This window comes from Ranitomeya variabilis, chromosome 3 (genome assembly GCF_051348905.1).
Source record: "Ranitomeya variabilis isolate aRanVar5 chromosome 3, aRanVar5.hap1, whole genome shotgun sequence".
Lineage (NCBI taxonomy): Eukaryota > Metazoa > Chordata > Amphibia > Anura > Dendrobatidae > Ranitomeya > Ranitomeya variabilis.
Window position 1 is genome coordinate 101,108,026 of NC_135234.1, and position 13,067 is coordinate 101,121,092.

Genomic DNA, 13,067 nt, shown 5'->3' on the forward strand with positions numbered 1-13,067 from the left:
AAGGGATATGAGATGGTTTACTGTATGTAAACCATGTCTCATCATGCCGGGTTTGTGAAGGAGAAATGAAAAGCCGGCAATTGAATTACCGGCTTTTCTATAGAACACTGCTGCATATTTCTCGCAAGTCACACTGCTGGTCCGTGTGTAATCCGTATTTTTCTCGCCCCCATAGACTTTCATTTGTGATTTTTTTGCGCAATACGGTGACAAACGCAGCATGCTGCGATTTTGTACGGCCGTAGAAGACCGTATAATAGGGATCCGTAAAATACGGCTGCTAGGAGCTGGGACATAGAGAATCATTGGGCCGTGTGTTATGCGTATTTTACGGGTGTATTTTCTGTGCTCATATGTCCGTAAAACTCACCAGTGTGACGCCGGCCTTAGGCTAAGAGTTCACACTAGGCATTTTTGCTGGGGGGGGGGGGGTTTCTGCAGTAAAACCTGCACTCTTGGCAGAAAAGAAGCAGCATCAAAATTGCATGTTTGGTGCGGTTTTTGGTGCGTTTTTCAGGATTTCAAAGTTCAACTTTGAATCCACCACAGAAGTGTGAACACAGGTCACCAATACAAGACATATGTTTGTGACAAAATACACATACAAATGTAACAATTGGGGGAGGTGAATTGGTCTGGAATAATTTACCTAAGGGTACCGTCACACAGTGGCATTTTTATCGCTACGACGGCACGATTCGTGACGTTCTAGCGATATCGTTACGATCTCGCAGTGTCTGACACGCTACTGCGATCAGACACCCTGCTGAGAATCGTACGTCGTAGCACATCGTTTGAAACTTTCTTTCGTCGAGCAGGAAGCAGACGGCAAGGGACCTGACGGACATCAGATGGTCAGTATGTAGTGTTTGTTTTTTTTTACTTTTACGCTGGTAACCACGGTAAACATCGGGTTACTAAGCGCGGCCCTGCGCTTAGTAACCCGATGTTTACCCTGGTTACCAGCAAACCTCGGCATCGTTGGTCGCTGGAGAGCGGTCTGTGTGACAGCTCTCCAGCGACCACACAACGACTTACCAACGATCACGGCCAGGTCGTATCGCAGGTCGTGATCGTTGGTAAATCGTATAGTGAGACGGTACCCTAAGACATTGGTAGTGCATTGAGTTTGTAGGACACTGTTTAACTTTCATACTTTGGTTAGCCATTGAATTCCTCACGCATTGTGTAAACTCACACATTGATCAGACACAGGCATTGTTCTTTCTCACTCCTTTGTTCACCAATGTTTACTTTGTACACATCACTAATTTAATTAAACTGTACTAATCCCAACTACCATCTCTGGTGACCAAGACAAGATGGTAAATGTGGAAAAATCACAAAACTAAATGGGTTCCATATACTGCTGTACTTGCTTTTTTTCATTACCCATTGCTTTCAATGAGTGAAAAATGTTGAAAAAACGCTGAAAGAAGTAACATGCTCTATGTCCAAAAAAATCATGCAAAGCACAAAATATTGATGACAAAAAACTATGTGAAGGTGGGCATTAGATTTCTGAAATTTTATAGGTTATGCTGTAAAACACAGCTGAAAATTAGCATAAAAACGCATTTTAAAAAATGCAGCAAAAACGCCTAGTGTGAACTTAGCCTTACTGAAACTGTTTAGCAATAGGATTTTACACAGATTTAATCCCTTAATGATCTGTGATGTACATTTTTGTCACTAATCGCTGTGGGTATGTGGGGTGGGCTCAGGAGCTAAGACCGCATCATATCCGACAGAAGCTGGCTGGTCCCTGCCTTTAACAGCAATCTCCAGTTGCTGATGTTAACTATTTAGATGATGCTGCTCTCACCGCCAGTGGTATTTAAATTGCATGGTTGACAGTGAAAGTGTTTATACAATGTCTGAGCACTGGGCAGGGGAGTGGAGAAGCTCATATAGCAGTAAAGACAATTACTAAGAGTAGTTATTTTGAACTGCAAATGCCTGAACAAGGTAGTTGAAGCAGCCCTTTCAGCATGGAGCTTGAAAAAACATGAAGCAAGATAAAGCAGTAGAGGTACATTACAAAAATTCATAACTTTCCAAAGCGTCATCATCATCAATAATTGAAAAAAAGTTTAGTTATTTTTTATTTGCCTAGCTATTACCTAACTTCATTCTGAGTAAAGTCATCAAGGCTTTTCCAAACAATGGTGGTACACTGTTGGCTAGGTGGGATTTGCAATGTGGAATAATTGGACATGAGTTTTCTAGTGAGTAGTTTGGCATTCTCATACATCTGACTGTAATCCCTTATAATATGTTTATTGTGAAATTTATATTTGTTCCCAATTTATTTTGTAGGGTAAACCAGGACATCCTGGTCAGCCCGGAGGAAAGGGTCATAAAGGTGACCAAGGAGAAAAAGTAAGTGCATTGTTTTTGTTCCCAGTTTTTCACCTAAGCTGGCTAGATACATAACCTGGTATACAATTTGCTGACTCGGCTGGAAATGTATTTATACTAAATAAAATTGGAGAAGGTTCAGTTTGTTACATATTTTCAATCATTCTCACTAATTGACTGTTTTTCTACATTGTGACATCCAGAACATTAGTGTTTCTGAAAGTGAGTGAGATTATCCTAAGAAATGGGATTTGTGATGATTATCCTAAGAAATGGGATTTGTGGTGATTATCCTAAGAAATGGGATTTGTGGTGATTTCTTGTTTTCATATTTTATATTCATCAATATCACACATTTTTAGGGCGAACCAGGCATGGCAGGAGAGCAAGGACTTAGGGGTCCTCCTGTAAGTATCAGATGTTCTGTAAATCGTCTGCAGAATCTAACTTTTTTCATTTAAAAAAATTCTGTCATTATAGGGTTCTTTTTATTTAGAAAATCTAATAAGGATTTCTCATCTGGATTTTCTGGTTGAAAAAATTATAGAATATTGCAAAATTTTCATTGTGGTTGTTTCCTGAAGAAGTGCCTGTCGCATTGAAACACGTTCAAATAAAAACCGCAAGCTAATACATTTCTTTGGATTGACGTTTTCAATAATCATCAGCACGAGAAGCATCCGCAAATTCTTCAGATCCTGATAAAATTTGCATTCTGTATGAGATTTTACCAAATCTACAGTGTATGGTGTTAATCTTCAGCAATCCACTGATAAAACTATAAAGGAATTTTTAGGTTTCAGTTAAATCCTGTGAACTTACCTTTGCGATACGTTCAGCAGTTCAGTATTTGGTCAGTAATTTACATTAAAAAAATATCCATTTTGGGTTTTTTTTATCATCAGGTAGCCTTTCTTTCACTGCCTGTAAGTCCAAGACAATGGCTGAAATCTCCTGCTCATCCACCTACTAAGAATTTACCTGCTTAGTAGGAAGTGTATGTCGGCACACCTACACTTTAAAGGGAACCTGTCACCAAAAAATCGTATATGAGATAAGGCCACCAGCATCAGGGGCTTATCTACAGCATTTTGTAATGCTGTAGATAAGCCCCCCGATGTAACCAGAAAGGTAAGGAAAACAGGCTATATTATACTCACCCAGGGGCAGTACCGCTGCGGTCCGGGTCCGATGGGTGTCGCGGTCTGGGTCCAGCGCCTCCCATCTTCATAGGATGACGTCCTCTTCTTGTCTTCCTGTCTTCTTATGATGACGTCCTCTTCTTGTCTTCCTGTTGCGGCTCCGGCGCAGGCGTACTTTGTCTGTCCTGTTGAGGTCAGAGCAAAGTACTGCAGTGTGCAGGTGCTGGGAAAGGTCAGAGATGAGGACGTGATCGTATGAAGATGGGAGGTGCTGGACCCGCACCGCAACACCCATCGGACCTTGACCGCAGCGGGACCGCCCCTGGGTGAGTATAATATAACCTGTTTTTCTTACCTTTCAGGTAACATCGGGGACTTATCTGCAGCATTACAGAATGCTGTAGATAAGCCCCTGATGCCGGTTGCCTTATCTCATATAAGCTCAGGTCAGGAGAGCCGACAGCCAGGACGAGGTTTACGATGTGATTCTCGCATGAGAAATACGGCAGTCTGTCTCTGCCCTTAGAAGCATTCCATGTGTTCGGTCTGTGAGACTCAGAGCATGTCCTACTCTCATCCATTTTGCGGATGAGACTCGGCCACTAAAGTCTATGTGGATCTGTATAAAAGGAATGAAACATGAAACCCATCCTTTGTACTTCAATGTTACATCCATGTTTCATCTGTTTTACACTGATTCATGGTTAAGAATGAATAGATAAATATAAGGTGAGACAATTTATACCTCTTTCAGTTTTTAAAAACATATAAAAAATGGATGCAACACGGAAACAAATACGGATTGTAATTGAGGGAAATTGTCCATTTTTACAGGGATATAAAATAGACACATGTGATGAATTAGCCTTAAAGGGAACCTGTCACATCATTTCAAGCATTTAAACTGTCCCCAGTGCGTTGTTAATGATGCAATGTGCATCACTAACACTTTTTTTTTATTTTTATTAAAAACGGCACTGTAATGATGTCCAAAAGCACTTTATATACTTATATAGCATCTGCTCATTTAATTATAGGGGTGTGATTCATTTTCTGCTTAGTCACGCCCGTCGCCGCCCACTCAATTTGATTGATTTCCCTGGTTGCACTGACGTCACGGGAATCCTGCGCTTGCACAGTGTGGTGCTTGGTGCTGCGCTTGCACAGTGTAGAGCGGGGAGCCACGCATGCATGGGACATTATATTATTACTATGAGGTCTACATCCTAAAATTGTATAGATTTTAGCATTTGGAGATAACCTGTTTCAAATTTGACAGAAGAACCTAAAGGGCGCCATTTTAGCCACTTATTGAACTAAAATTAAATCTGTTTCATAAAATATTGGACTTATAACAATAAAAATATTTAGCATAGATCAGTACGTTTTTTAGTAACTGATTCAATTGCAGATTTTGCTGCTCAGAATTGTTATTGACAATTATTTACATTATTACTATTTCTATTACTAGGGAGAACCTGGATTAAAAGGAGAAGATGGACATAAAGGAGATGATGTAGGGTACAATTTTTGTGCATTTCAGTAAAATATTGGAATTGTTAGAAATGTATAATAAAAGCTATTGAATATATAAGATGGTTAATTTGTAAAAAAAATAAGAACATGATGAACACTGAGTAAGAGGATGGTTATAAGTGCTGCATCTTTGAAAGAAATGTCAAATTCTCAGTGTGCTCGCCAAATGTTTTACTTGGGCAAGGATCACCTGACTGTATTTAGGGTACTGTCACACAGTGGCACTTTTGTCGCTACGACGGTACGATCCGTGACGTTCCAGCGATATCCATACGATATCGCTGTGTCTGACACGCAGCAGCGATCAGGGATCCTGCTGAGGATCGTACGTCGTAGCAGATCGTTTGGAACTTTCTTTCGTCGCTGGATCTCCCGCTGTCATCGTTGGATCGGTGTGTGTGACAGCGATCCAGCGATGCGTTCGCTTGTAACCAGGGTAAACATCGGGTTACTAAGCGCAGGGCCGCGCTTAGTAACCCGATGTTTACCCTGGTTACCAGCGTAAAAGTAAAAAAAAAAAAACCGTACATACTCACCATCTGATGTCCGTCAGGTCCCTAGCCGTCTGCTTCCTGCTCTGACTGAGTGCCGCCGTACAGTGTGCACAGCACAGCAGTGACGTCACCGCTGCACTCTGCTCTCACTGTACGGCGGCACTCAGTCAGAGCGGGAAGCAGAGCTAGGGACCTGACGGACATCAGATGGTGAGTATGTACGGTTTTTTTTTTTTTTCTTTTACGCTGGTAACCACGGTAAACATCGGGTTACTAAGCGCGGCCCTGCGCTTAGTAACCCGATGTTTACCCTGGTTACCAGCGAACCTCGGCATCGTTGGTCGCTGGAGAGCGGTCTGTGTGACAGCTCCCCAGCGACCACACAACGACTTACCAACGATCACGGCCAGGTCGTATCGCAGGTCGTGATCGTTGGTAAATCGTATAGTGAGACGGTACCCTTACTCTCATCAGATAACATCGGTCCAATTATGCTAATCACTCTCTGATCAGACTGTGATAAAAGGGTGATCCGATTTTCTTGGCTGAGGAGAAGATGGGGAAAAAAATTCCCCATCTTCTCAATTCTTTCAGTCTATGAAAGTCGGACTGCACTCAGATGTCATCCAAATATGGTCCAATTTCTTTCCACGGACTCATTGACTTGCACGGCCAAGTGCGATCCAAATATTGGATGCAAATTGTGCATGCTGCGATTTTTTCCCTCGGAAAAAATTGGACATGTGCACGGCTCCATAGAATAACATTCATCAAGTGCAATCCAATGTTTTGTTGGATCGCACTCGGACCGAAAATATAGCCCTTAATTTGAGACATCATCAGGGATTGGGACACATTACTGAGACTGGAGGTGGATTATGAAAAAGAAGGTAATGGACAAAATAATGTTAAGAAAAATGTAGAAGGTGAAATCTTGCTAACCATAGCTTTTTAAAATAATAACAATAACTAAAATTATTTAAAGAGTACTTGTAGCAAGCATGGAAGTTACAACCTATTCTTTTTCAGCAGTCTCAAAGAGAATCCATGGATCGACCTCCTCTCTATTCAGATGAGACTCTGCAGATCACCATTTTTGGGAACGGTGAAGGTCCCAGTAGTCGAACCCCTAGCGATGAGGAAGGTTTTCCATATCCTATTGAAAACTTCTATGCTTGGTACAAATCATCTAAAAGTAGAAATCATTTAAATTAAATTTATTTATAATGTCAAATTAGTGCCACACAATACAAATATAAAGTGCCCCAAAATTAGTGTCAGAGTGATCCAAGCATATAGTGTCATGATACATCGTGCATTCATTTTCTGTTCAGGCTACATGCACACACTTCTACAGCATGCACTCCTCCTTGAAATACCATGTGAATCTTTTGTCTTTTAAAGACATAATTTAGAAATAAAAATGCAATATATCAAATTTTATTACTCTATACGTCTTATGACATTTTGAGTAAAATGTTACACTTTTGAACTGAAAACTTAAAAATATTAAAAGATAATTGAAAGTACCCAGGATTTATCATAGGGGTTATTACATGTTACATATTTGCCAAAAGAGACTTTAGTAGATTGAATGTAAACAATGCACAACCTACCTTGGGATACAAACTTTAGCCAAGTTTTTAGGATTCTGGCCAGAAAATCTGTTTTAATTATGGATGAACTCAATTTGGCTGTTTGTCAGAATGTGTTTTAATGTTAATGTTCTTGGGTTTTCATTTTATTTTACAATGTTAGATGTACCAGAATTACATTGTAACTTCTAGCTTTCAATCTACCTATGCTCTATTGATACTGTACATAAAGGGGCAAATTTATCACTTGCTGTGAATAAGTGATACCTTACATAAATTACATTTTCTGGTTCATGAAAAGTCCAAGAGATGGACCAAATTTACAAAAGTACCACTCCAGCGTTCTGGTTTTTTTTTAGCGCTGTAGTGGTGCTGCTAGTCTAAGGTCCCTGACACTAGTATAATACTTACCACACACCATCTTCACCTTTTATCGGCCTGAAGTCAGATGTAATGGTCACAATTTCAATGGAAGTCTATGAGAACCATCACGAGGCTCTCATAGACTTACAATGAGTTGTGACTTACAGCTCGGCCAGCAAACACTGTAGCGATCCAACGGGTCAAACTGCTGCAGACCAAAAGGAGCAATGGCGGTAGAAGGTGAACTTGGAGGTCGATAAGTATAAGATTAGGTGCAGGGACCTTAGATTAAAAGCACCAATCTAACACTGCAAAAAAAAGGTTGCAGTGGTGCTTGGTGCACCTTCCTCCAGTGGGCTATAGGTTCAAGAACACTATATGAAATGCCAATTTTTATAAATTCCCCCCAATGTCTGAAAACTCAAAAGCATCTCTGTTTAGCCAAGTTTCGGTTCATCCTAGCATCATGAATTCTGCTTAGAATATTGTAAGACTCTATTACAAGGGTTTTCCAAGCACAAAAAAACAATCTGGCTGCTACTGTAATGAACCCCCAAACCCATGGTACCTTTTATTTTTGTTTTTAGCTTCCCTTCACTCTCTGACAGCCATCATTAAGGTTTGATATTGATTACATCCTGATATTCCTACTATCTCTCTGAGCCTATAGGCTATATTTCCCAAAATGCAGAGCTGTATGTGGGCCACAGCTCACACTCTCTCACCCTCATTGTCCACCCACAAAGCACCATCCCAAAAAAATCCTACACAGTATGAAGATGGATAAATCATTGCGGAGACAGTTTCTCTTTCCTAACATTCCTCCCGCTTCACCTTGTATGCACTGTCCTGAGACTCCTCTGTAGTCAGTAATGTTACACTGGCATCACACAGGATCAGCATACTGCAGAGGAGCAAGGCTCATGATGTACTCATGTATTATAATATAATAAAAGCTTGCACTCCGCAAACCCCAGAAACATCCCCCTGACCAGCTGATACACTTGTTGTTCTGTTTGGAGCCTGCAATGTGCTCTCCCTCTCTGTGCACAACTCCAGTCACTCACAGCTTGATGACGATCACATACCAGGACACCATCATATTCCTGTTCAGAGCTCACTGCAGAGCTGCTGACTGAGAGGTTCAAAGCACAGACAGCAAATCTCTGTCATCTGTGCTTTGAGCAGACTGTAGCAGGAAGCAAAGAGCTGGAGGTGACTACACCACATGTGACAGCTCAGGAACAGTACAGAATTTTAATAACGAGTAAATTATAAATTTCTGGTAGGCTTTAAAATGCTTTAATAATCCATGTGCCAAGAATATCTCTTTAATTTTGATGGTTTTCATTGGGGTTCTAACATTTGTAGCAGCAAGAAGCATGTTACTATTGAAGAAATCCTAGAACTCTCACTTAATTTATGTTGTACAAGGGTGATCAAAGCTTTAATTATTGTGGCTTGACTGATAAATACTTTGTTTTTTCAAAATGCTCAGAAATAGGTTAAAAAAATCCAATACTCATCTCTGCAGTGCCCCACGACTCCCTTTACAATGTTGGCTGATGTCCTTCTATTCCTTACAGTTCTCTGTGTCAGACAGCATCATAATGTGAGTAGCAGGAAAACGGTGAGGTTAAAACACCACTCCGGCCACTAATCTAAGTTCCCTGACCCTAAAATTATACTCAACAGCCGCCGTCTTCAGCTGTCCCCAGCGCTATTTGGGTCCCAATCTTTGACCGCAACTTCTGCCTGACTGGAACTGGCTCACCCAGCAAACACTGGAGTGATCTGCATGTGACAATCAGAGGGGCGCTGGTAACAGAGGAAGATGGCAGCTGGTAAGTATAAGACTAGGGCAGGGAACTTAGATTAGTGACACCACTCCAGCAGTAAAATGTAAAAAAAAATGCTGGAGTGGTGCTTTAAAATTAAACTTTCCTTTTTTTTAACTCATTTTGAGTATTTTGAACTCACCAGTCTGTGCCTTTAAGAACATCATTCTATGGAACTCATTGTTTGGGTCTGATTTTCTCTATATTCATGCCAGAGTAACAGAAGACATTTCTCTTATAGGGAGAAGCTGTCCAGCAGCTTAGAGAAGCTCTGAAAATTTTAGCTGAAAGAGTATTAATTTTGGAGCACATGATAGGAATACATGGTAAGTATAAAGTACAAAAATTATTACTAGAGATGAACGGATGTGACAAAATTTGAATTTGCCGAATTGTGCAGATTTTAGAATGTAGTGGAAATTAATTTAGCAGAATTAAATGTTTCCTATTTTATTCTGATGTCTCTTTAGACCTAGAGAATAACAAACATAACATATAAAAAATAAAAAAATCTAATACTCACATTATCACTCACCTGTCCCTGCTTCCCTTCTGCCTCCGGTGCCCACTGCCAGCCTGTCCGAGCATCAAAGCTTTTTCTTTCTTGCATAAGGGCTTCCGGACATGAACAGACTTCACAGGTCAGGGTGCATCATCATGTCACAAAGTGCTATGGCCTCTGATGCCTGATCTCTTTACTCTAGAACAGGACTTCCGGCTAAGACCAGGCCTCAAATGTTTTGATGTCACACTGTTACGACGTGCTGTGACCTCCAATACCTGACATCTTTACTCTAGAATAGGACTTCCAGACATGACCAGGCCTCAGAAGTCACTGTGCATCAAGACGTCACACCGTTACAATGTGCCGAAACTTTTGAGACCTAGTCAGTCCTGTTGTAGAGTGAAGACACCAACGTCATTTTGCTGAATTTGTGAGGAGCAAATCACAAAAAAATCTGTATCCTGAGTATATGAGTCTTTGCAAAATTCAAGTAGCATTCTATTCTACTCGATTATATTCATCCATCTCTAATCAAGACCAAATGTTAAATTCCTTACCATTTTATTCTTGTTTGGAATTTATAAATAATGTATGCCTCAAAATAAATTCAATAAAAAGGGTGAAAAAAGTTTCATTGCTGTCATATTCCTGCAAAAATTATTTTATTACGGTATTAATTTATTTAAAGTGGACTTGTAACCAGGTCAAAAGTGTTCAGTTTTTGCTATTATTTTATTCTTGTTGTTTCCCTGAGGTATTCAGTTCTTTTTTTTCTTTAATCCAACTCAGGGTTCCAGAGATATTTAGTTTTAATTTTTATGGTCAATACTATGAGGGGCACGGCTCACAGGGTAATACTTAAGAGCAGCCTAAAGACATGCCCACAGAGAATCCTGTAAGCACCGCCCTTTTGTGAAAGACCATAAAATTTGCACTAAATCAAAAAGGCCCATATCTGTGGAACCATGTAGTGGATTTGAAAAAAAAAAAACAAAAAGCAGAATATTCAGGAGAATAGCAAGAATAATATAGGTGCAAAAATTGCCACTTTTGACCTAGTAATGAGTCCCCTTTAAAGGTTTCAAAACAATATATTTTTACCTGTACATTCCCCTCTTTCCTCAGATACACTGTCATTTGTGGAGCCGGGCTCTGGTCAGGACATTTTGGGTTCTATTACTTCCAAAAATCTAAAACAGAAAAGTGAACAACAACAGAAATATCAGACACTTGATATCTTTTCATCACTGTTGGACGACAGTGAATCAAGTCAGAACTGATAATAACATGGACATGTTTATCTTGCGAAATCAGAAATCTCCAGCCTGCAGTGCTTACCAAAAAAAGATGAATGGAGAGAGCTTTGCAAATGTTATGCAATGTCACTACAAGAAATCATGATGTGAAGCAGATACGTTCCGTTACTGCAAGTCTTTAACACAATATGAATCCATGTTCCGATTGCAAATAGTTTGTGTTGTGTCGATAATATTTCTTACACTGATATTTGGTAAATTACACAAATGTATCTGCAGCATCCATGCACTGTTTTCTTTGTAACAAATAGAATACTTTTCTTTTAAAAGGCCTAATGTCCCAAGTCACATGGCGGCTTCTCCTATAAATCAAACATATTCATTTTTATGTATTACGTGTATCATCACAATAATAACAGTATGGACCCAGATACAATGACCCTGATTCATAAAGATCTTCTATGTTCAAGCTGGTCTTGATAAGGCGCTATATTGGCTTGAGATGATTGATTAAATATATCACCTGAAAAAATTGCTATTAACCTGTTTATCTGAAGGTCAATAGCGTTGTGAACCTGCCTGAAACCCGCACTTAGATCTTAACTTACACCGAAATGCTGCCATGGGGAGTAAAGTCAATTTCCTCTTGGCAGAGTTGGTCTAAGTGCCAGTGCAGGTCGCAACAGGTTCAGGTGACACGTTCACTTTCTTTAAAAGGCAGAGGTTCCTTAAAGAATCGGATGCATCTTAAAACAGGTGTGCAACTTGCCACAAATCTTACTCCAGTCTGGTACTGGTATGCTACAGCTTGTAATGAGTTAGATGAGTGGGCATAGTCAAGCTCTGTCCCACCCCTTTTCTACCCAGCTCAGCTGAATTTGGCAGAGCCAGACGAAACTGGCTCCAAAAGTCACAAATTGTTTCCGTAACTCCATGTTCGGCAGAAATCTTGCGACTTTTGAAGTGTTTTACAATCGGGCATAGTCGCTTTTGTGAATCGGGGTCATAGTATTCAACAGTTCACTGATACAGTTATCATTTATTATATTAACATATGGCAACATTACCTTGAAAATACTGACACCATTGCGTACTCACCAGTCATTAGTGGTTCTTTTATAGGTACAATTGTTTGATTCAAAATATCAACCATTTAATTTAATTGCTTGATCAGGAACACATTTCTTCAAAGCTTCTTCTATTTATAATCAATATTTCACTGGGCAGTGGGCACACATAAGATCTGGGTTTAAGTTGCTCCCAAAGTTCAATAAGTACTATACAGTGGCATGTAAGAGTCTGGGCACCCCTAATCAAACTTACTGTTATTGTGAACAATTAAGCAAGTTGACGATAAAATGATCTCTAAAAGGCCTAAAATTAAACATGACACGTATCCTTTGTATTTTTTTGGACTCAAAAAGACTATATATATATATATATATATATATATATATATATATATATATATATATATATATATAGTCATTTTTTACAACTTGAAAATCACTAAAAGGAAAATGGGCCAATGAAAAAGTTTAGACACCCTTGGAGATTTATGTGCTCAGATAACTTTGATCAAGGTTTCAAACCTTAATTAGCTTGTTAGGGTTATGGCTTGTTCACTATCATTTTTACAAAAGGCGAGATGATATAAAGTTCCCAATTTTATAAATATCATGTGTCCTCTAACGTTGTGCTAAAAGCAGCAGCCATGAGTTCTTCTAAGCAGCTGCCTATCACTCTGAAAATGAAAATGATGGAGGCCCACAAAGCAGGAGAAGACTATAAGAAGATAGCAAAGCGTTTTCAAGTTGCCCTTTCCGGAGTTAGAAATGTAATTACTATATATACTCGAGTATAAGCCGCCCCCCTAATTTTGCCACAAAAAACTGGGAAAACTTAATGAATCGAGTATAAGCCTAGGGTGGAAAATGCTGCAGCTACTGGTAAATTTCAAAAATAAAAATAGATACC

The 13,067-nt window shown here is 39.6% G+C and overlaps 1 protein-coding gene across 1 annotated transcript in view; it reads left to right on the top strand.

Annotated features, from left to right (window-relative positions):
• COL26A1 (collagen type XXVI alpha 1 chain) overlaps positions 1 to 12,304 on the top strand; it is a 602,598-nt gene extending 590,294 nt beyond the window's left edge. The window contains exons 11-15 of the mRNA XM_077294430.1: positions 2,320 to 2,382; positions 2,724 to 2,768; positions 4,975 to 5,019; positions 9,571 to 9,655; positions 10,960 to 12,304. Of these exons, the coding sequence (XP_077150545.1) occupies positions 2,320 to 2,382; positions 2,724 to 2,768; positions 4,975 to 5,019; positions 9,571 to 9,655; positions 10,960 to 11,114 (393 nt within the window). The 3' untranslated portion in view covers positions 11,115 to 12,304. The remainder of the gene's footprint in view (positions 1 to 2,319; positions 2,383 to 2,723; positions 2,769 to 4,974; positions 5,020 to 9,570; positions 9,656 to 10,959) is intronic.
• The last annotated feature ends 763 nt before the right edge of the window (positions 12,305 to 13,067 follow it).